This window comes from Scyliorhinus canicula, chromosome 4 (assembly GCF_902713615.1).
Source record: "Scyliorhinus canicula chromosome 4, sScyCan1.1, whole genome shotgun sequence".
NCBI lineage: Eukaryota > Metazoa > Chordata > Chondrichthyes > Carcharhiniformes > Scyliorhinidae > Scyliorhinus > Scyliorhinus canicula.
Genome location: NC_052149.1, coordinates 214837578 through 214861948, shown reverse-complemented (window position 1 = coordinate 214861948; position 24371 = coordinate 214837578). Strand labels below are relative to the sequence as shown.

At 46.5% G+C, this 24371-nt stretch overlaps 1 protein-coding gene across 22 annotated transcripts in view; it reads left to right on the top strand.

Annotated features, from left to right (window-relative positions):
- LOC119965371 (teneurin-2-like) overlaps positions 1-24371 on the top strand; it is a 3273255-nt gene that overhangs the window by 3085982 nt on the left and 162902 nt on the right. For 20 of the 22 annotated variants that reach the window (XM_038796070.1, XM_038796068.1, XM_038796065.1 and 17 more), the window contains one exon: positions 19917-20018. The exons of the other annotated variants lie outside the window; for them this stretch is intronic. In XM_038796070.1, the coding sequence (XP_038651998.1) occupies positions 19917-20018 (102 nt within the window). The remainder of the gene's footprint in view (positions 1-19916; positions 20019-24371) is intronic. 22 annotated transcript variants of the gene reach the window in all.

Below are 24371 nucleotides of genomic sequence, written 5' to 3'. Positions count from 1 at the left end.
GATAGAGTAGACAGTCAGAGACTTTTTCCCCGGGTAGAACAAACCATTACAAGGGGACATAAATTTAAGGTAAATGGTGGAAGATATAGGGGGGATGTCAGAGGTAGGTTCTTTACCCAGAGAGTAGTGGGGGCATGGAATGCACTGCCTGTGGAAGTAGTTGAGTCGGAAAAGTTAGGGACCTTCAAGCGGCTATTGGATATACATGGATTATGGTAGAATAATGGAGTGTAGATTAATTTGTTCTTAAGGGCAGCACGGTAGCATTGTGGATAGCACAATTGCTTCACAGCTCCAGGGTCCCAGGTTCGATTTCGGCTTGGGTCACTGTCTGTGTGGAGTCTGCACATCCTCCCCGTGTGTGCGAGGGTTTCCTCCGTGTGCTCCGGTTTCCTCCCACAGTCCAAAGATTTGCAGGTTGGGTGGATTGGCCATGATAAATTGCCCTTAGTGTCCAAAATTCTATGATCTATGATTAACCAAGGACAAAAGTTCGGCACAACATCGTGGGCCGAAGGGCCTGTTCTGTGCTGTATTTCTCGATGTTCTATGTTGCCACATTATGGCGCCTGTTTGGGTACACAGAGGGAGAATTCAGAATAGCCAATTCACCTGACACCACGGCTGGGATTCTCCCCTACTCGGTGGGGCGGGGAGTCCCAGCGTAGCGGAGTGGCGCCAACCACTCCGGCGCGGGCCTCCCCAAAGGTGCGGAATTCTCTTTGACGCCTGCCGGCCGGCGTCGGGGCTGGCCGAAAGGCCTTTGCTGGTTCGCGCATGCGCCGGTGCGTCAGCTGCCGCTGACGTCACCACCGGCGCATGCGCGGTAGGGGGGTTCTCTTCCGCCTCCGCCATGGTGGAGGCCGTGGCGGCGGTGGAAGAAAAAGAGTGCGCCCACGGCACTGGCCTGCCCGCCGATCGGTGGGCCCCGATCGCGGGCCTGGCCACCGTGGGGGCACCCCCAGGGTCCGATCACGCCACCCCCCCAGGAGCCCGGGGGCCTGCTCGCGCCGCCAATCCCGCCGCCACCAGAGGTGGTTGAAACCACGGCGGCGGGAGAGGGCTCTTAGCGGAAGGACTTCGGTCCATTGCGGGCCGGGGAATCGCCGCAGGGGGCTCGCCGATCGGCGCGGAGCGATTCCCGTCCCCGTCAATTCCCGGGTGTCGAAGAATTCCGGCCGGTCCTAGGCGATTCTCCGACCCTGCGGGGGTTTGGAGAATTTCACCCCACGTCTTTCAGGACATGTGGGTGGAAACTGGAGCACCCAGTAGAAACCCATGCAGACACAGGGAGAACATGCAGACTCCACACAGTCAGTGACCCAAGCCAGGAATCGGACCTGGGACCCTGGAGCTGTGAAGCAACAGTGCTACCCACTGTGCTCCAGTACAACCAGGGCCATCATCTTGGCTGGGATGAGAGTTGGCATGCATTGGAATTGATCCAGTTCTATGTACTGCTGTTGCGAGCTAATTAACAGGACCTGAATCGCTCCAGGACTGGCACCGCTTTCATCCATGTAGAATATTCGCGATTCATTCCCCGTGTCAGCACTTGGTCTCTCAAAGCAAGAATTTGCCCCTCTATCTCTTCTTCACAATATACTTGCTTACCTATCTTTGTGTCATTTGCAAATTTAGCTGCCATGTCTTCTCTCCCCTCACCTAAGTTATTGATGTCAATTGTGAAAATTTCGGGCCCCAGCATTGACCACTGTGGTTCTCCACTTGTCTCTGTTTTCTGCCAGCCAGCCAATCTTCCGTCCAGGCTAACATATTATACCCTACACCCTAAGCTTTGATTTTTTTTGCTATAAACTTTGAAGCAACACCTTATCAAATGTTTCTGGAAATACAAGTACAGTGGGTGGAATTCTCCGCAAGGCCCGACGCCGTCGTGAAACCCGGAGAGGTTCACGACGGCGTCGGAAGCCTCTCCCGGCCCCCTATTCTCCCCTACCCGGGGGGATAGGTGGGCCGTACCGGGAAACTTGGCGGCCGGGCCTTGTCCCTGGCTTCAAGACCTGGCGCGCCAAGAATGACGCCATGGCGGAGCCTAATGACGTCAGCCGCGCATGCGCGGCTTGGACAGCTCAAACCCGCGCATGCGCGGTTGCCGTATTTCCCCTCAGCCGGCCCGCAAGACGTGGCGGCTTGATCCTGCGGGGCGGCGGAGGGGAAAGAGTCCGTCCCCTTGAGACACCGGCCTGACGATCGGTGGGCACCGATCGCGGGCCAGTCCCCTCCCGAGCACGGTCGTGGTGCTCGATCCCTGATCCGCCCCACCTAGGCCCCACACTTAGCTGGCGCGCCATGTGCACGACGGCAGCGACCAGGTGTGGTCGCTGCCGTCGTGAACAGGTCGGGAACGGAAGGCCGCTCGGCCCATCCGGTTCGGAGAATCACAGGCCGCCGTGAAAAACGGCGGCCCGCGTTTCTCCGAGCGGCATGTCGGAAAACCGGACACGCCATTTTGTCAGTCCCCAGTTCCATCAATTTGCTCAGTACTGCTTTCCCCAGTGATTGTAATTTCACCAAGTTCCTTCCTCCTTCCACCTCCCGATTTGCAGCTATTACTGGAATGTTTCTTGAATCCTCCTATAGTGAGTAGGAGATTTGTTCATTTCACTTTTTCCATTTCCTCTTAGTATCTACTATTAGCTCCGCAGTCTCACTCCCAAGTGGACCAACATTCGCTTTACTTAGGCTTTTACTTTTAAATACTTGCAGAAACTCTGGCTATCTGTTTTTACATTCCTAGCTAGCTTCTTCTTGCACTTTAATTTGTTTCTCCTGATTAACCTTTTAGTCATTCTCTGCTGTTCTTTATATTGAAGAAAGCTGACTGATTTTCCAGTTGGCCTCCAAGCCTTGACGCGGATGGCATCCCAGTAGCAGCCCAGAGGACCAGCAGTTTGGCTGACCTTAAAGGCCCCTCTGCAGTTTCAATACTTCAATTTTTTTTTTTTAAAAGGTTGGAGAAGGGGCATCTCAATTTTGGGGCAGCCTCTCTTTCCCTATTAGCTGCCATGGCATCCCAAAGCTGCTTTCAAGCTGAAAGGCTTCCAGTTCGCCCTGTAACTTCAAGAATCTGCCCACCGTTGGACGATGAACCTTCCCTCTGGCCATTAGTGGGCCAATTTATGGAAAATCGCAAGTGATTGACTGTTTCCGAGGCAGTATGCACTTCTGAACCATGGAGGCTGAGTTCAGAAGCTCATAAGAAACCACCGTGCCATATTTCTACACCCAGAACACTACCACAATCGATTCTGCATTTTTTTCTAATTGGAACATACTGTGATTTTATTTGTTATCTTCTCCATAATGTTTTCTGAACTAGCTTCAGCGGTATTGTTTATCCTTACCCAAGAGATTATCAGCTTCTTTCGATGCCTGAAATATTGCTACCCAACATTCACTACTACCCTTGAGCTATCTATTTCCAATGAACAGGAGGCTACATTCTCAGTGTCACATTGTCCTCCCATCTCACCTGAAAATCCAGGATTTTAATTTCACCTCAAAGGCTTAAAGGACATGAAGTGTGATGTTGCTTCTGTATAAGGGGATTTATCAAGCTGGAGCACAGTAGCATCAGTAGAAATTAGGGGTTATTTTAAAGAGATGAAGGGCGCGATTCAGCAGACTCAAGTTCAGGTTCGCTGACCAGTGCATTTAGCGGGGCGAATCTCGGCACCTGCAACACTGAGAAAAACCTCACCATCCAATGGCACGTTGCCATTTCGTTTTGCCTTGGGGAGTTTCTGGCTGGCGAGGTTGCACAGAGGGATTTCCAGATGACAAGCTGAATCTCGCCAGCAGCTCCTTGCAGATTGGGGCGCCATTTTGGAAGGCTGCACCAATCTTTTCCCCTTTCAGGCACTCTCCCATATCATGGAAAGGCCCCAGGGACCCACCCTCACATGGCAAGGCCCCCCAGGCCTGGCCTCGGAAGTGCCAACCTGGCACCTGGGCACCCTGAGTTGCCCTCTCTCATGCTTCAATCTTGAAACTCCATTGCCCGTGATCCTGGGATTGACTCCACAAGTGACGTCTGACATTAAACCTACCAGAAGTTTTGATCAGCACCTAACCTGCACTGGGAAGGCAGGTGTAAATCCCAAGGCACGTTCCTCTCTTGACACCCACCTGCTTCATGTAACCACGTTTACCCATCCCCCCATCCCTACCACCCCTCCACTCCCATGTAGAGATGGCCAATCGAGAAATTTATATTTTTAGAAGGTTGGTATGTTTTTCCGGGTTCTTGGTCATCTGGTGCCTGGCGTGTCTCATGTCATTGGCATGTTAGCTTCCTGTACTAAATTAAGTACAAAATGGGCCAAGTGGATAGGGCCTTCCAGTCTCACATAGGGATCCAGTAGACCTCCCAAGCGATCTCAGCCTCAATTCCAAACTCAAGAGAAAATGGGAGACAGAGCAAATCTGAGAACTCTGCCAAGGGAATCTCAGGCAATACGTCAATGAAACTTCAGCTGTACCAATGATAATAACTCTAAAATTAGTCCCAACATAGCTTAGCTAGTAAGGGGAAAACATTAGGAAGGCTTCCATAGTGCTACAATTACCTGTAAAATATTTAGTCTCATATAGACACCATCCAACTGATGAAGTGGAAATCAAGCGCGTGGGTAGAAATTTCACTTCCTCAATTTCTGGACACTGGGTTTGCAATTGGTGACGTGCCCACATCTGTTCAGTCTGCACAATCCCTCATCTGAATTATTGTGACATTAGCTGGTGCCCCAGTGTTGATTGCTGCCTCTTAATACTGCCGGAGAGCCCTGAACCCAGCAAGAGGCCATGGCAGCTTTACTTGACAACCATGTATTACAGACAACCCGCTCTTTCTTAAAAGGATGTTGCACAAGAAAGATTGCTGGAATGGAAATTATAAGAAACAGAACACCAGAAAAGGCAGGTGATTGATGCAATGCTGGGGGCCATTATTGACAAGAGGTGGGCTTGAGGGAAGATAGCACGACCTCATGTCCAAGAGACCACCCTCAGAGAGAAGGCAGCCAGTCAGGTGAACAGCTGGATTCTGGTCCCAAAGACTCACAGCACTGCCACACGATATCTATTAACCTCATATAGGTGGTCAAGGTCAGTAAATGCATTTTCATCTGACAGTATTCAATGCACCACATCCCCATCACTCACCCAGCAGTGCTCCCTGGCACTCAATACTCACATTCAGATTTTCTACCTTACACACTTACCACAGCTGCACTTCCACACCCACCACTTGCTGCTTGCACATGCCTCCAGCTATTCAACTATGGCAGGCACAACGACTAATCACAGAGCTATAAAAGCATTGGCATTGTTGCCACCCTCCCGTTGGACAAGGTAGCACACAATAGGAAGGAGCAGAGCAGAATGAGAAAGGTACAAGGACGCCTGCATCCTTTGAGCCCTACGGAAGAGATGCTTCTCAGCACGGTGGGACAGTGGTTAGCACTATTGCCTCAAAGCACCAGGGACCGGGTTCAATTCTGACCTCGGATGACTGTCTGTGTGGAGCCTGCACATTCTCCCCGTGTCTGTGTGGGTTTCCTCCGGGTGATCCGGTTTCCTCCCACAATCCAAAGATGTGCAGGTGAGGTGGGTTGGCCATGCTAAATTGCCCCTTAGTGTCCAAACGTTAGGTGGGGAGTGTGGATGGGGTGGGGGATTGGTCTGGAGAGGGTGGGGGATTGGTCCAGGTAGGGTGCTCTTTCGGAGGGTCAGTGCAGACTCGACGAGCCGACTGACCTCTTTCTACCCTGCAGGGATTCTGTGATTCTTAGCTTCAGGCTGATTACAGGGGAACCTTGACTTCCAGGATCACTGACAACCATTGAGAATGATACACTGTAATTACATTTTGCCCCTTCTGCTCACCCTCTGGCACGATGAACAAACTGATATAGTGTGGCTATGGACCTCCTGTTTCCTACTCAAACCTCCTTCCCAACAACCTTCACTTTCCAAGATGAAAACGGATCATTCTAGAAGTACTCAGCAGGTATGGCAGCAAGTTATACTGGCGCCACCCAAGTCCATGGACTTTTGGATGGCTCGCCTCATCCGCCACGGTGAGAGCCGAGATTTTTTTTTTTTTTTTTTTTTAACAGTACAGCACAGAACAGGCCCTTCGGCCCTCGATGTTGTGCCGAGCAATGATCACCCTACTTAAACCCACGTAACCCGTAACCCAACAATCCCCCCATTAACCTTACACTACGGGCAATTTAGCATGGCCAATCCACCTAACCCGCACATCTTTGGACTGTGGGAGGAAACCGGAGCACCCGGAGGAAACCCACGCACACACAGGGAGGACGTGCAGACTCCACACAGACAGTGACCCAGCCGGGAATCGAACCTGGGACCCTGGCGCTGTGAAGCATTGATGCTAACCACCATGCTACCGTGAGGCCCACCATGCTAACATTTCAGGTTGATGACCTTCTGAACAGCCTTCTGAGTCGCTGCTCTCAGCCACATCCCTTCCCAGCCAAAGGAGGCCCAAGAAGTGGAAAGAGAGGCATGCAGAACTGATGAAGTGGCCCTGTCACCTGATTTAACACTCACAGCCAGTAGTTCCATACCAGAACTGCTCGTATCTGGGAGGTTAGTCTCGGGTTGTAATTGGCATGTGGTGAGTCACCGGGGGCAAGTGGCTGCAACTCGGCCAGGGGTAAAGGATGGATTATTTGGAAACTCACTGGATGGTGAGGTGGTAGACAAATATTTCTGCAGAGGATTCAGATGAGAACTTGTTCCGACACCCTGGGAAGTGTGCAGTCAATTCCAGCTCCACTTGACTCAGAGTTGCAACACAATTGAATTAACCAATAGTTCTCAGAAAAATACTACACGTCTTTGGCCCCTTGGCTGCCCAATAATTACAGTCACCAGGTTTGTAAATGTAAACATAATTATGTTTGTTTATAACAAGAACGATAATGATATATGCTGTAAATACAACTGGTTAACTATTATATAATTCCTAATGTCCCACTTTAACTTCCCCCCCCCCCCCCCCCCCCCCCCACAGACACACACACACACACAGAACAGACAAACGCAGCGGGGAGGAAAGGGGTGAAAAGAACAAGTTAAAGGAAAAAGAGTATTTGTTTCAGATAGTTGTCTTTAAGCAGACCTTCCTCCAAAGTAAACTTTCCGATCCAGGTCTCCGATTGCAGCCTCTAATGATTTCACTCTAGATTCATTCGGGTTTCTGCAGTTTCAGAAATGCATCAACTCACAGCCTTTTTGGAGCGAGGGAGAGAAGAGAGCAGGTCGTTCCCCTGAGTGTCCAGGATTCAAACTCTGCTTTACTTAGGTCTCTAGAAATCATCCCACTCAGGCAGGATCCAATCGCAAACTGTCACCAGGCAGAATATGGCCACCTGGCCAATTCACTGGCCACCAGCCAGTCAATCGAACCGAGTCTTACCCCATCCGTCAGGTGCCGAAAATTCTGCTGTCAAAAGCTAGCCGCACCAATAATGGTGCAACTAGAATTCCTCCTTCTGTCTGCTGCTTTACTTAAAGATACATGTCCATTACACATCCATGGATCAAAATGATAACAGCAATAATAAAGAAAGGAGAAATAAGGGAATCATCAGGAAGGACCCTTTCAGTGTGCTGAATGGGCCTGCACAGCAAGATGCTGGGTGCATTGGCTGGCCCGCCAGGTAGCCTCTGCTGTCACTGTCAAGGGACATGAAGGAACCCTGCTCAAACCTGGCACAGCGTATCGTCTGCAGATGCTGCTCCATCTCCCTGTCATGTTGCAAACCCAGAGACATCCCCCCACCCCCCGCAGACCTGTTGCAGCCTTTGTGTGAACAGGTCATTTTTGTTCCTCTACCTTCCTGTGAGGGTGAGGCAATACACTTCAGCTAATGCAGCAACTCACCAAGACACCTCCAAGAACACTGCAGAGTACTTTCAGACATTTTACATTTTACCTGCAATTGGGGTGTGTGAGTATTTAAATAAATCTACTGGCAGGGTCCAGCTTGCTGCATCACACTTCTGTTTTCATTGCTGAACAATGCAGGCATTGCCAGAATTTGCATTGTTCAAATTTGGGATCCTGGCGTAACATCAGCTCAACTTCAGCTGTACATGCATCTCCGTGCGCGTATATCCACAAAGTAAACACAGAGGTTGTCTGCAGGAAATCCAGCGTGACCTTTGTATGCAGATGGATTTTGTGGCCTCAATGTCTGAAGAAAGACAAATCTATGACCTCTTTATATTGAGGCCCAGGTCAGCCATCAGTTGCTCGACTTGGGAAAGGATAAGGTTTGTGAACTAATGTTTCACCTTCAGTTTATGTTAACTATAGCCAGTGATATCACATCTTGAATATTGATGTGTCTATATCTTGCTGGCATTTATTTCATTTGCATCAGTCAATAAGTAATTACATTGAATTTTGCATCTTTCTAGTCCTTATATATCTCTGGCCCGGTTTCCAGAGGCGTAGTTTGTCGTTCACTCGAGGAAAAACAGTGCCTCATTTTCAGTCGACAGTAATCATTTCAATCCAATTGAAATGAAACACTCAATTCCGACTCAAATAAGATTAATTGTTTTCAAAACTTTGATCAATCTATTTTTGTTGGGTGACAGCAACAAAGGTCACGGAGAAAAATCAGACAACTTGAGTTCAGTTAAATAACAGCCATGAACCAATAGAGAGATGGAACCTACTTGAGGGGCTGAATGGCATACTGTGACAAGCCCTAATGAAAAGTAAGAAACTTACCTGAAGTTTAAATTGGTGGTTGGAGTTCGGGAAATGCAGTTTCCAGTGGGCCGCGGGATGTCTGCACATGAGCAGGTTGTTTTTCACACTGGCCGGAGAATGGTCACACATGCACAGTTGGTGCATGTTTACATCTTCAGGCTGAGGACCAGCCCTGCGCACAAGTGCAGTTTGTTTTCTTTCTTTCCTCTTACCAACAAACCAGCCCTGCCCTTGCACAGAGGAAAAAAATGAACAAATGTGAAACAGTCCCAAAAAAAAGGTCAGGTGACAAGAACAGCATGCTATTCTGAAGAGAGTGTCAAAGCAGCTGGGCACGCAAAGGGGACAGGGAGAAGATCCCAAACAAAAAAGAAGGCCCCAAACCAAGGTGTGGTACAGAATCAAATGCTTGAAGACAGTCCAAGTGGGGGGACAAGTACAGGAATCAGAAGCAGGTCTTGTTAAGTGAAGTTAAAAGTAGGTAACAGAGGAAAAGACAGAGCTAATGAAGACAAAGATGCGGGGAGCGGTCTGGAGCAAAGCAGGCTTGAGAGAAACCAGAAGACCCAATCACCGAAGGTTGGTGATTCCTTACCGCAGGTCATTGGGGCAGTGGTGTTCTGCTTGGCACAGCTGTCTATCTGAGAATGTGCATGGAAGATGAAGCTTGAATTTATGTGGAGATCCAGGGAAAAGGAACATTCAGTAGGAGAGATTGAAACTCTGGAGGTGGATCCTTGTTGAAAATGTGCAAATGAAAGCATAATTTGGGAAAGAATTCTAAGACGAGTTCTTTGAGTGTAAAATTTCAAAGGCCTCATGAGAAGGACAGAATTTCAATGAGAGCGGCTGGCTCACAATGTGACAAATGTCTGGGAGTTTGATAAGAAATCCATAGAATCTGCTTAGGTGACATCGATCATTCGGTTTTGGAGTATGGTGTGTCCAAACACAGTTTGTCTATTAGTTCAGATGTATTGCATAGTTAGCCTGGTTAGTTGAGTGTAATATTGAATGTGTAAATTATGTTATCTTTACGAATTTGAATGTATCTGTGAAGTTTTAATTATAGTTGGGGGAAGATATGATTGATTTAACTCATTTACTGATATTTGTATTGAAATCTTTCTTCCCTTTCTGTCTCGTGTGATATCGTTATTTCTTTCTTGTTTAACAGATGTTTTATTCTTTGTGTAAAAAGTACACGAGCAGACTCCTGTGAATTTGCTCAGCAACTGCCCTCCATGGTTTCTAAAAAAGAAAAAAGTTATTACCTATCAAGCCAGGTTCCATCCTTGGAATCTGACTTTTCCAATAGTAACATCAGCTAGGATCATAACAATACAGCTGTTCCTATTTTCCAAAAGTTGATTGAATAACTGTCTGAAATTTTGTGAAAAGCTTTGAATATTTTATATACGTTGCCCAAAAGTGGGTTGAGTGTTTAATATTTTTCATATGGCGAGCTCACAATCTCATGACATTGATTTAGGGAGGTGAGATAAAAAAAGGACAGAGTTAACAGCAGACAAGAAACTTCTGATTGTCCAAAAAGAGGGGGATTAAGAAACAGAAGAGAAATGATTCATCAAGTCTCTCAGTTCTCCCGGCATTTAGCCACAAGCAACATGAGCAATGGGGCTATTCGTCAGGAAATTGTAGATCACCTGGAGTGTTGCAACCATTTGAGGAGGGGTGAAATTATTTCTCTATTCTCCCTCTCCAAGTGTGATTGTAGCAGGGTCTTTTCATGAATCTAGAGGGGGTGTGCTTTGCCGATTCTATAACAGTCCCACTATTTACACTTTGAGGTTGTAAAGAATTATTCATCAGGTTTTCTTAGGTTAAACGAAGAACATGGTCAGTTCATTGGAACTATTTCCTGAGTAAAACAAAAACTAGGTAAAATGCAAACAGCATTCATATGGTCACACATTCATCTCTCCCCCCCCCCCCCCCCCCCCCCACACACACACACATGCACCAATAATGATAGCAAAGTAAGAGTATAGGCTTATTGGATTTTTAAAATAATTTGTGAAATATATAACAAAGGAGTTATATAACAGCTAGCTGTCCGTTGACTGGTCTCGCTGCGGTGATTCAATGTTGCAGTCGTTCTGTTCCACTGTCAGGGGCTGGTTAAGCACAGGGCTAAACCGCTGGCTTTGAAAGCAGACTAAGGCAGGCCAGCAGCATGGTTCAATTCCCGTACCAGCCTCCCCGAACAGGCACCCGAATGTGGCGACTAGGGGCTTTTCACAGTAACTTCATTTGAAGCCTACTTGTGACAATAAGCGATTTTCTTTTTTTTTCATTTTCACTTCCCTTCTGGATGTAGTTGTATGGAGCAGATTTCCATGTTTCCTTTTAAAAGATCTTGTTTTGTAATCAGTTTTCCTTCTCCGGATGGTTACTTTGCAAACCAGTACTTACAGGAGAGCAAGAAAAAGCACACAGCTTTAATCAGCCTGCGTTCAATACAGGATTGTAGTTTCTCTCTCTCTCTCCTACTTGGGAACACCCTTGATAAATTCTATTAGTTCATGTGTGCTACAGTTATTGTTTCAGAACAGGCAATTGCATTTTGATATCTCATCTCAGAAACATTTCAACTAGCCTTAGGGTGGTTACGAATGGGCAGGGGATCTTTCAGACTCCCCAGGGGTTGAGCGTCTGCCTCAGCCCACATAGTAGAAGGCAAAATTATGTATACTGCAGCAGACTGGGCAGCTTTCCCATTGTCTGTCGAGTGACCCAGTGTTTTGAAATGCAGCTAGTAGAGTTGGATGAGATTACTGAGATGGGAAGGGGCGAATGCACCAAGGGATGAGAAAATAAGGATGGGAATTTTCAAATCAAGGCGTTGTCAGACCAGGAAGGAAATGGAAGGAAGGAAAGACAATTTTAACTGTTATATAAACTGTAGATTATTGGCTGGTAAATGGTAAAAAAAATCAATAGAGAATTATTTTACAGCTAATGGTTGTCCACTTAACAAAAGGAAGCATGATTACCATTTATGGTTTTAACAGCAAATGGTCACCACTTTGGGAATCAAGCTGACTTTTGTTTCAGTTTCACTGTAAGTGGCTAGTTTCTGTATCCAATGGGTGATTTATCAGTGCTCTGCTTCTGACATCTGTTTTTAAAAAGTAAGCAGAGCAGTTACTTTTCATTGTCACACTTAACGATTTAGAAGTTGTCCTTTGTTGCACAGGGGTGGGATCAATGACAGGTTAATAACATTGGTGCTCTGTAATCTATCAGAGGTCAGTGTCCTTGGGAGCCTGTTTCTTGACTGTGCATCGCATTGTTCACATCAGGGAATTCTGTCATGTAAAATGGAGAGCAGTATAAAGGAAGAAATGTCAGAACAGATAGACAGTGGTAATGAGAAAAATAGATATGCCTGAATAAGGATCTATTCAGGACTTCTCATGACCCTGCTTCCCAAGAGGGTGTAGGGAAGGGAAAAAGTACACAGCTATTTCATTTACACTGTTTAATTTCACTGCTCAGGTAATGCCTACTTTACCTGAAAGCACTAAACAATGTACTGCTTCAGGGATCTAAAGCTTGGTGCCAGAAGAATAATTGAGGATGTGTCAGCCCATGGACAGAGTGCAGTTGAAGTATGTTCAGTAGCAATAATATGCAAAGCCCTTAAACGTCAGACATTTACCATTGCTGTGAACCTACATCTCTAATATTATCCATCAATTGGACAAGAGAGCATTCTAAAACTGCTATAAAATCAAGCCAAAAACTGGTGCTTGAGGGTTTAGAAGCAGTTTACTTAATTCATCAGCTTTGAGATAGTGTCATAGCTCATAACTCCTTTTAACCTTTTCCTTTAAATAAATATATTTGTTCTAATCTGTTGAAGAAAAAAAAGTAGAAACTTGATAATTATAGGCCTGTTAGATTAATGTCAGTTGTAGGTTCACTCCTAGAATACGTAATTTGAGATCAAATTAGCGAGCATTTACAAATGCATGGGATAATCAAGGACATCAAGTCATGTTTGACAACTTTAATAGAGTTTTTCAAAGAGAAGCCTGATTGTATATATAATATGGTCCTTGAACCTCATCTACACACGGGTGGGAGGTGCAGGCGGGAGAGAGCTGCTAGCACCTGCCATGCCTCGATTGAATTTCATACACATTCACAAGCATATCAGCGGAAAGCAAGCATGCATGGTCACCAAGTTATAAAAACATCTCATGTATACATTTCTTTGCATAGATGTATACCTCCTCCAGTCCGCTGTGCACCAAGACCCTTCTAAGCTTTTTCTTTCGCCACAAAGCTATCCTGATTCACGGTTAATTTTTGTTTTAGTTCGCAGCACTTCAAAAGGTCTACCAAACCCTTACAAACAGGTTTCATATCTGTGTTCTGTGCTTCGACAATTCACTGACATTATGGTTCCAAATCGTCTGTGCGGCCAGGGCAAGAATTGTAGGCATGTTCTTAGTGGGTAGTGTTTTGTTCGGATCAGAGTAGATCACTTACTGTTGAAGTTTTCAGAAGCTGACAGTACTGTCACACTGTGATAAGGTAGCAGTCTAATACGCTCAGGTACCAGTCCCTTTTAACTGCAGACGCCTGTCTTCTGAGGGAAGTAAGCACTTAAATGTAATGGACAGGCCCGAACTACCAGAAGAAACATGACAGCATGGTAATTGGGCACAATGACAATTAGGAAGAATAAAATCCTATTCGGAATCTCAAACATGTGCATTCGTTTCCATTCATTAACTATCCAGAAAAAGATATAATGGCTTTACTAAGCAGCGCTTCATGTTAACTCTGACAAAGGGCAATAAAATATAGGATTTATTTTGTGACTGATGATTGAGTTAAAACCCAATTCTCTTTTGGTCTTTCGGGTTATTTTGTTCTTTATTTTTAACATAACTATATTAATGTTTGAAACATTAGTCTCTAATTTGTTAGCTCCTATATGTCTCTTTCAGACTACAGTGTGATATGAATTGGAAATTGGAGATTTGTTTTCTCCTTCAATCCAATTTGGTTATTTTTTAGGATCAATTAGTGGTTGTCATTCCAAAAATTCTATTTCAGTAACTGTGTTCCAAATTGAACATACATCTCTTCCTTATCTCTGGGTCATAAATCCTTGAAAAACCTAGCCAAAACCTTGTGAGAGTGTCATTGCCAGTGGTGTTACAGCAGTCCATGAAGTAGGTCATTCATCACCAATTCGAGGCAACTCGGGATGGGCAAAAAAGTGTGTCCTTTCCAAAGCATCCCTGAAAACAAGTTAAGGAAAGGGAAACTACATCATCCTGCAGGGTGTCATCGTGTAATTAGCTCAATCAGATTTGCTGCACTTTGAAGAAATTTACTTTGACACTCATCAATCAAATATAGAGCTGGAGCGTCATAGCTCCAGCACATTAGTGCATACTTAGATTATGTACTTTTTGACACTCACCGCTTTCACCTCCCCCACTCTCTTTGTTGAATTGTCTTGTTGATTTTCAATTAGCAAAGAAAAACTTGAAAAAGTAGCATAGAATTTACAGTGCAGAAGGAGGCCATTCGGCCCATCGAGTCTGCACCGGCTCTTGGAAAGAGCACCCTACCCAAGGTCAACACCTCCACCCTATCCCCATAACCCAGTAACCCCACCCAACACTAAGGGAAATTTTGGACACTAAGGGCAATTTATCATGGCCGATCCACCTAACCTGCACATCTTTGGACTGTGGGAGGAAACCGGAGCACCCGGAGGAAACCCACGCACACACGGGGAGGATGTGCAGACTCCGCACAGACAGTGACCCAAGCCAGAATCGAACCTGGGACCCTGGAGCTGTGAAGCAATTGTGCTATCCACAATGCTACCGTGCTGCCCTAACAGTAACAGTGTTTAGGCAGGGAACCAGCTCTGAGAAGTGGGTGAGCGTGTGTCATTAGAAAAGAGTGGCTCTGAGGGTTTTTTAAATATATTCGTTCACTTGATGTCGGTATCGCTGCCTGTGCCATTATTTATTTCCCATCCCTAATTGCCCTTGAGAGGGTGGTAGTGAGCTGCCTACTGAAATCTATGTGGTGAGGTACACCCACAGTACTGTTAGGAAGGAAAAAAAATCATGCAGATAGATAATCCATATCATGTTTTGGACTGTTTTGAGTGGATTCTCTTGGATGCTTGTGCCATGCCTCAGCCGATGATTATTGCATCGCATTTCAATCAAACCTTGAGGCCTGAGCAGTTTACATATACTCTAGGAGTAGCGTCAGCACCATAGAGGCAACAGCCAACAATCAAACACTCAAGAGCTGGGTTTCAACACCGGGGATATCCTCGTGACCAAAGAGTCAGTATGTGGAACATTGGAAGGGTACCTGAGCACGAGCTCTCTGATGTTCCTGGCAGGGGTCTGGGGTTTGGAGTGTTGGGGCTCCTGATGTGGCTGGGGGTGAGTGTACAGAGTTCTCCAGCACAACCAGCGCACTGGATGGCACTCTGAGATAAGGGACAGGTAAGTATGATGGAGGTTTTGGGGATTTGAGGGTCCTGGAGTGGAAGCCCTAACTGATTATCGGTCTCCCTCCTTCTCAAATTCCAATATATAACAATATGGCTGATTATGTCGCTCTCGCAGAGGCTGCCCTCGCGGTGTTGGTGCAAGTCTAGGTGGCCAGCATCGTCGACGCAGGCTGGAGGCGGCACCCCATGTTTAGTGGGCCTCTGCACACTTTGAAGACCCGGCCACCCATCAGGCCAAGGAGGAACCCAGAGGGGGATGCCATCAATAGCCCAACATATACAGGCGTTGTTGATCTTTAGAGGAGATGACGCACAGCATGTGCCGCAGGAGACTCCGTCTCAACAAAGAGTGGACCTGGCACCCCCTAGAGGTGGAGGACACCTGCTCCCGGGGGCCCGAAGGTCACCGCAGCTCTGAACATTTATGCACCCGGTTCGTTCCAGGGCTCGACTGGGGACTTGAGCGGCATTTTACAAGCAACAGCCCACAAGTACAAGTCGGGGTACGAATGCTCTGTATGCCCAGGACTTGACTTGATAAAGTTGACTTTATCAACTTTGAGTTCGACAATGCCCACCAAGATGACAAGGCTGCAGAATGCTCCGCCATTGCCCGGGTGCCCCAGGTCCTGGGGGTAATTGATGGCATGCATGTTGCCTTGCACGCACTGGGGCATCAGGGAGTGCCCTTCATTCCAAGGAAGGGGTTCCATTCCCTGAATGTTCAACTCATGTGTGATCATCACCTCCATATCATGCACGTGTGTGTACGTATCCCAAGGAATTTGCAGGGCAGCTACATCATGGGACACTCTGAGATCCCCAGCATCTTCGAGGAACACCCCAGGAGGACCACCCAGGATGGCAGGCTAGCTCTTGGGGGATAAGGGGTACCCACTGAGGTACTGGCTGTCAGAGGCCAGAGACCGATGTGGAGACCCGATATAACAAGGCCTATGTTGCCACCCGTGCTATCACTGAGCGGTGCATTGGTCTGCTGATGCCTCGACCGTTCTGGTGGCGCCCTGCGGTACAGTCCCCAGAGGATCTCCCGCCTTGTGGTGATCTTCTGTGTGCTCCATAACCTGGCACAGCAGCAGGGCGACATGCAGGAGGAGGGACATGAGACATCATCGGAGGAGGAGGCGGACCAGGAGGGGATGATGGATCAGCCCAGGGAGGACGCGCAGGAGTAGCCGGAGGATAGAGAAAGGTGGTGACAAGCTGCATGCCCACAGGACCAGTGAGGCCATAATTCTCACCCGATTCTCATAGGACGAGGCTTTGTCCATCAGCTCACCCCCTCCTTTCGCCCCCATTCCCCTCTTTACACCCCCCCCCCCCCCCCCGACTATTGTGTAAAACCACTCCAGGGTGATTACCAGTGTCTATACTGTCAGTGGGTCAATATACAAGGCAGGAGAGTAATTTGCTGTGAGGAAAGCTCTGGTGCTCCTCAGTTTATGCCGATGTCTTACTCCTGTCTTTCTGGGGGTTGGAGGAGCAAAGGGCAACAGGGTGTGGGGTGCAAGCAAGGCCGCTGTGAAGATTAATGTGACAGAGATTTCACATGTATCAGGTGTAACATGTTTTAATCGTGAACATTGGACATTTCCATATTCCCTCGCTACACATGGTGACCCCCGCCTCACCCCCACTCAGTGCTCCTCAACCTTCTAGATCTTACATGGTCTTGTCAAGCTGTGTACCCAGGATGCATTTCTGAGGTGGAGGCATCCTGCTGCTTTCCATACCCTGTGGCCTTTGATGCCCTTCGGGGAAGTCTTCTGGAGGGCCTGGAGCCTGAGGGCCCTGACTGATTTACTGGTGTCACTGGCTTCACTGTGCCATCCTGTTCTGCCGCTGCCTTTGAGATGCGCTGGTGTCAGGAGGGGAGGATTCAGAAGAACTGGAGACTGCCATTGTCTCCTTGATGGCAAGCCCTGAGTTGACCTCCAGCACTTCCTCCTCCCTGACGGTCCTCATAGGACCTTGGGGCTCTCCATGGGACGTCGGAGTAGCTGGAGTGAGCGCCAGAGGTCTTTGCGTCACCTGGCTCTGCAGGTCCTGCCACCTTATTGTCTGCACCGTGATGTCAACGCTCTCAACGATGCTCCTCAGGGGCTGGGCCACGCTCACAGGGCCCCAGCAATGTCCACCTGCTTTTTGGGAAATGTCCCTCAGCGACTGGGACATGCACTGCAGTGCCTGGGCAATGTACACCTGCGTATGGGACATGTCCCTCAGTGACTGTGACATGATGCTGAGGCCCGAGGCCATGGTTGCCACAGACTGAACCATGCAATGGGCACCACCACTCAAGACGCACATGTTGTGCTGCAGACGTTCCACTGCGGTCACCATTCTAGCAACGTTGGCCTCGGTGCCACACAATGTTAGCATCATCTCCTGTGCCTGTAGTCTTTGGGACTCCTCCAATCACTTCTGCATCTGCTGGAATGTAGCTGACATCCCCTCCTGAATCTCACAGCCATGTCCTACCATCTGCATCCAGAGTCTCAACATCTGACTGGGACTCAGCAGGCCTCTGGCTGTCATCCCTTGGATGTTCCTGCCTCCACCTGATGTGCATCAGCAACTGTGTGGTGCTCATCAGATTGTGCCCCAGAAGCCTGTCCGCTTCTGTCGCCGACCGAAGTGTGAGTCTCTGTGCTGGTGGAAGGTGGGGTTGATAACTGTGATGCTCGTTGGTGGTCTCCTTGGAGCTCTCCTCCGATGTGGTTGGGTGGGAGGTGGACTCCGGATGACCCAGCCCCATCAGATGGAGATCTTGCGAGAGAATGGTCATGTAGTTATTGAGAGGAAAGGATCATTTTGTCTGACATGAATAATTCACTTAAAACAGGTCATCTGGGTGAAGGGGCAATGGACCCTCACCTCTGCGGTACAGACCAAGCTCGCTGTCGGTGACTGCTCTCTCCTCGGTCAACCCCATTCCTCATAGGGGTGAGAACCCGGATCTCTGGCACTTCGTCCCCTGCGTTTTGACCCTTTTGCGCTTATTGCGGGCTATCTTCTCCTGTGGGGACACGGAGAGGGTTTATGAGCCATGCGCTTGAAGGATCAGGGGGTCTATAGAATATGGCATGTGTGGGCGCTGCAACTGGACATGAAGGGGTTGTGCTTGTGGATGCCAGGGGGTGCTGAGCAACAAGCACGAAGATTAGATGTGGGAAGGATGGGAGGTATCAGCTAGTAATTTGTGGGTGGGGGGAAGGGACTTAGGAATTTGAGTGGTGGCAGACGGGAACTGATGCCAGGTAACTTACCCTTGCAGCTCAGTGGAAGTCATTGGTCTTCTTTCAACATTGGATGCCGGTTCTCCTGGTCATGCTGCCCACACTGACAGCCGCTGTCACTGCTTCCCAGGTGGTGCTGCTGCTGACCCTCTGGCCCTCCTGGGGAACAGGATACCCCGTGTCTCATTCACCGTGTCGAGGAGCCTGGAGCAGGTCTGCCTAAAGCGCCGAGCAGGTCTGCCATGCTTGTGTATTGACTATGAGTGTTAGCGGTGAGCCGCTGAGATGTGAGTCTGGCGAATCAGACGGCACGATTGGCAGTAATGGTGAGAAGCTTGTGGAGGTTCATTGAGTGTCGCGATCTCGCCAACCCAGCTGTCGAGAAGCACCGCCAATCGTGTCCAAAATGATACAGAACTTTTTCCGTTAACTCACCCCCAATATTTCTGAATAGGCTTCACTATTTTTACTCGTCATTTCTGTTCTCGCCCATGAGACTTAATGACTAAACGTCACTCCATTTGGAGAAGACAAGAAAAGAATTAGAAGCAGAAAGATTGATTTGGGAGCTGAGTCACGTGATGGATTAGCATTGAACCTCACACCTCTAGATTCTGGATTTACTGACAGCCATAATTCGGTGCTAATTGCTAAATGTCTGGTAGAGAATGGAATTGAAGAAAGAAAGACAAATATAAGAAGTGATCAAATACTGTTTCCAATATGGTAGTACACGTATTGCTGAGAACATGGAAACATCATCTGTGGAAAGTAGCTGGATTAAACCTGAATAATGTATATTCTAACATTAGCAAGATATTATGTACTTTCACTCAATTACCTTCGAGCCACAGGGAGACATTTTGCAGAATCTTTCCGTTCGAGATTAGACTAGTTGGATGGAGTCAACAGTCGGGTAAATTACATATGGTCAGTGGAAGGAAGACATTTGATGAGCTAAAAAGCCTTCCATCATTCGGAACTTTCTTGTGACCTTAACTTAACATTTTCAGTCAAATGCTACAAAGTGGTAGGGCTGAACATGTCACGCTGGTGCATTGATGAGTGCTGTTCTTCAGCTGTGCTTGTTGAGGTGGATTTATAGGATTGAGTTCACTCTCCATCTACTTCACGTTAACCGGTCAAGACCAATAACTCATGCCAAAACAGAAAAGGTAGTCCATTCGCCAGCACTGACGGCCAATGTCTCGGTGAACATAATTGATCATTTACTTCAACACAAAAAAAAATAATTGAATGTTTAGGGACTCTGAGAAAGATTCAGTTGTTGCATATTCACCTAAAAATAGAAACTAATTACTAACCATGCTTATGACATTGTCAGATTCTGTGCAGGAGTGTCCTCACAATTGCCATGGCAATGGAGAGTGTGTGTCGGGCGTTTGTCACTGCTTCCCAGGATTCCATGGGGCTGACTGTGCGCAAGGTACCGTTTGATCTCTTGTTTATAACTGAAGGCCACTCACAACAATTTCTGTTGCAAAGATAATAGCATTTTACAATGGACAACAGTGAGATATCGGTAAAATATTGTAGAGGTAACATTGGGAATTGCAAATACTTATTCTGAAGCTTTGTTTTGTTCTTAGTAATCATGTGAATTATTGCATTCAACTATTTCTGGAAGACTTATCAGTGAAGGAAACCTTCTGGATAAGATTCATTCTATAACATTATTGACAGTTGTATCGGTCTGTTCAGAGATGAACTGCTCTTTATATCTGGTTGGGGTTTTGGGTGTTTAAGATTGAAAGGATAAATAGAGAAACTTTCACAGAGTATTTACTATTCTTGTCGCAGTGCACAAATTAGAATTAAATCAGCAATCACACTTGCAAACACCTTAAACATGGCTCGTGTGGGGGAGAACATTCTGTATGGTAGGTGGGCTGGGGGGGAGGGGGAGCTGTTTGTTCTGTTTAAGGTTCATGTGGTATTGGTGATATTTGTGTCAAGGAAGCTTCACATTTTATATGACACATGCTGCACCACACCTGGGAAGGCTCAATTCTGGTTGCAAGAAAAAGCTGCACATTTCTCCGAACCCTTCCTCGTCATCTTAGTAGGCACATCAAAACAATTCCAAGAGGAACCCAGAAGAACTAATTCCCCCAAATTCAGGTTGCGAAAGTATCATTGGTTATTCATTTTAGACATTAAAATGATAATCCAAGTACCTAGTCAAGCTGCGATTGCTCCTGCCTGTTTAGCAGACTAATGGTCAGCACGATCAATTTAAAATTGGCAGGATGGGATAGCATGGAAACTAAATCCTATTTAGATGACCCAGATTTTCATCTTAAGCTCGCAAAGTTGCAGCATCTGAAATGCACACCGACTGATTTTTCTTGGGACAAGGGGAATGTGCAAGCCCCAGTTTGGAGCTGCACTTTCAGTGAGGAAGGAGCATGTAAACAGAGGCGGCCTGGCTGGGAGGCCTGTTTCACCTCTCGGGGACAGCAGTCCAGCTCCCATCATCATTTTTATGGCACCTAATATTCACCCCTCAGCACCCGCCCTCCCGGACCCCGTCATACAGCCTATGTCCTATCCACATCCCTCATATCCCCCATTCTACCCCATGTCCCTCATCCCCAAGCCACTGTGTCCCCAGCCATGCCCTTCCATACTTCCCATGTCCACCTCCAAGCCCCCTCATTTACCCCATGCCACTCCATGACCCCTCATACTCCCTATCTCCCCTCTATATCCCTCCACCATGCAACAGTAATGAATGCAAGTAGAAAAAAAAGTTAAACCTGTAACAATCTAATAAAACTCTTCAACATTGAGACTGTAAAAAAAGCAGTAGGTCCATAGAAAAAAATTTCAATTCCTGAAGTGGACATTAAGTTATGTAAACCAACATCTATGTATTCAAGAACCACACAAAAGGCAAATTATTATATTGCAAATGCTTAAAACTATAAACCGTTCCACTGAGAAGCTTTTCAACAGAATCAAGTACTTTAGACACTTTCAGAAGTTAGAGAAGATGAACTTAGACAAGAATTAATTTTGGCTACAGCTGTCAAACATTAGTTTAGCTCCAGTCTCCCTCAAAATAACACGACAGATAGTGTTACATTTCTATTCCAAAGCAGGTTACTTGTCAATCAATGGAGCAGGTGCTCTTTTAAACATTCTCATCAGCAGGGCAAGTGTTTTCAAAGTAAATGAACGCTGAACATTTAAGTCTCCATCCAAAACATGACAGGAGATTTTTCCAGCACATCTTTCTATAGTTTTGAATGCACAATGGCACTTTCTCCCACGGGAAATGTACTGCAATGCATGCCAACACATACACAATAGTGGTGAATGCAATGGTCAACTTACCTTTGCAGAACAGAGATCTCTGATTAATCACTGCATTAAAATATATCTTCATTACAATATGACATCTAGTAATAGGATTTGAAGATCTTAACCAATTAACACTTACCTGTCAGAATGTTGCTGACAGTGATAATGAACTCTCCGAGGAAGTATATTTTTGTGGGCTTCCCAAACCCTCAGGTGTATGCGAAAAAGGTGGCAAAGAAAAGTTTGATTTCCTGTAGTCCAAACAATGGCATGTACACCTTGGAAGAGTTGTGTGTGCCTTTTGCACGCAATGCCGCCTCTGCCCGCAAAAAGACTGCACAAGAATACCGTGGGGCCCGCAGAGCAGGTGAAAATCGATTTTCCAGCAAAGAAAAGTTCAGCATTTCCCGAATGGAAGTGAAAATCCAGCTCACAGAGTCAGATATATTGACCCTAGTATAAAGTTAATAGCATAGGGAAGAAGTTGTTGTTTTCAAGCCATTTGTAACTATCAATTTTTCTCTAAATAGAGGCAATTATGGTAGTAAATGATATCTACTTTGAGGGAGTTTGTACTGGCCTGTGTAACTTTCGGTTGTGAAGCATCAACATGTGAAGAGCTCAGAAATCACACACTTCAATCTTCTCAATGTATAAATAATACTTTTAAAAGGGAAATCTCGATCACTCTTCATGGAAGTTTACAGCATAAAGGCATGGCATTCATATTTATCCTGGTTTTTGGCTAAAGCACTCAACAACCGATCACATTATTCTGCCCCCTCTCCATAATCCTGCACCTTTCTTTTCATATATTCATCCAGTTTCCCGTAGAAGTTAACAATGTTTACTCTTTCAATTATTTCCTGCAGAAAAACATGCCACGCTCCAATGAGCTCCATTCTCTTAGTGACCGTTTTACATTGATGACTCTCATCACTGACTCGCCAATGGAAAAAAGTACCCCTATCCACCATCTTGGAAAACTTCATTATTTTTTTAAAACCTCCATTGAATCTCTTATCCCTCTCTGCTTGAGTGAAAGTAGTTGCATAATCTTAATTGTCTCCTGATTACTATAATTCTCCATGTCTGGTGTCATCATGGAATGTAAGGCTAGATTTTACGGGACAGTGTGGCTCCCTCTGGGAGTAGTGACTACTACTGAGATTACAGGCAGTCTCACTACACAAAGGATCCCAGTTAAAACCACAGTCATGTGTCTCACTGGGGCCTGCCAACCTGGCACCTGCAAGGGGGTAAGGTTTTGGGGGGATGGATCCAAGGAGGGGTGAACTTGGGGTGGTTCCTTTGATGGGCCCAGGGGGCACCACATAGGAGTTTCTACCCTCTCCCCCATCTCTTCCTGTTACCAACCCACGCAGCTAGAGCTGCCAGGCATCCCAAATGGTTAGTGCCGACCCCCACCCTGGGTAGAATGCTCGCAGCGGGGAGGTGGGTGGGTGGGGGGGAATGAGGTGCTCGAGTGACCATTAATTGGCCATTAACAACCTCAATAAACCCAAGGACAGGTGTGCTGCCTGATAATTTCCCAGTCCCCCGTAAACTTTCAGCCAGGTTGGAGGTGGGCGTGTAGGGGTGGGAAGGCCCCACACTGGAGTTTAGATGCCACCTCCACCATCAGGCCTGTCAGCGGGAGAACGTAAAACCCAGCCCATTCACAGATAGGCCCTTTATGAGTTTCATTTCATTTCAATAATTTGATACCTAAAACTGCACTCTGTCACCAAACTAATGTTTACCACAAATTTGTCAAATAGATCTTTTGAGGAACAGGATGAGGGGGAGGAGTCAATATCCACCACCAAACAAAACAATTATATTTTTAAGTATTAAACGCATTCCATGTAGCCAATATGTTCACAATGCTATTTAGAAGCTACAATTAGCAGCTTACATATGAGCATTGCAGAAATAATTATTTTAACCTATTTTAAAAGATAATTGATAATTGTCTGAAGAAATATCCCCACATTTTGATTATTTTTTAGTCACATAGCTTTCCACCATGATGATCATCGTCAAATTTTAATTATTTGTTCCTTCAATTCTAAGTGCAATAAAAAACATTTAATAAAACACAGTAGAATCTATTTGTAGTGGTCACCGCTCGTGGTGAGACTGCTGAAATAACTAAATGTCAACATGAGCTTGTGTAAAACATGTAGCTTTTTTATTGGTTGCACTGGGTCATTTTGTGCTTCTACTTTTAAACCTTATTCTGCTGCCAGGCACTTTAAGCAGCAGATTAACCAGTTGCTCGCCCCTCATCTCAGTCTGTAGTCATAACACCAGTGCCATGCTTATTTTAATGCCCATGCCAATTTTGGGGACATTTATTTAGGAAGGTTAGGTTAAAATTGGCCCCATGTCGTCCTGTGAAAGATGAGACCCTGCTGATTTGTCCAGTGGGGTAAAGGTACAACAACACGCTCAAATCAAAATGGGGCTT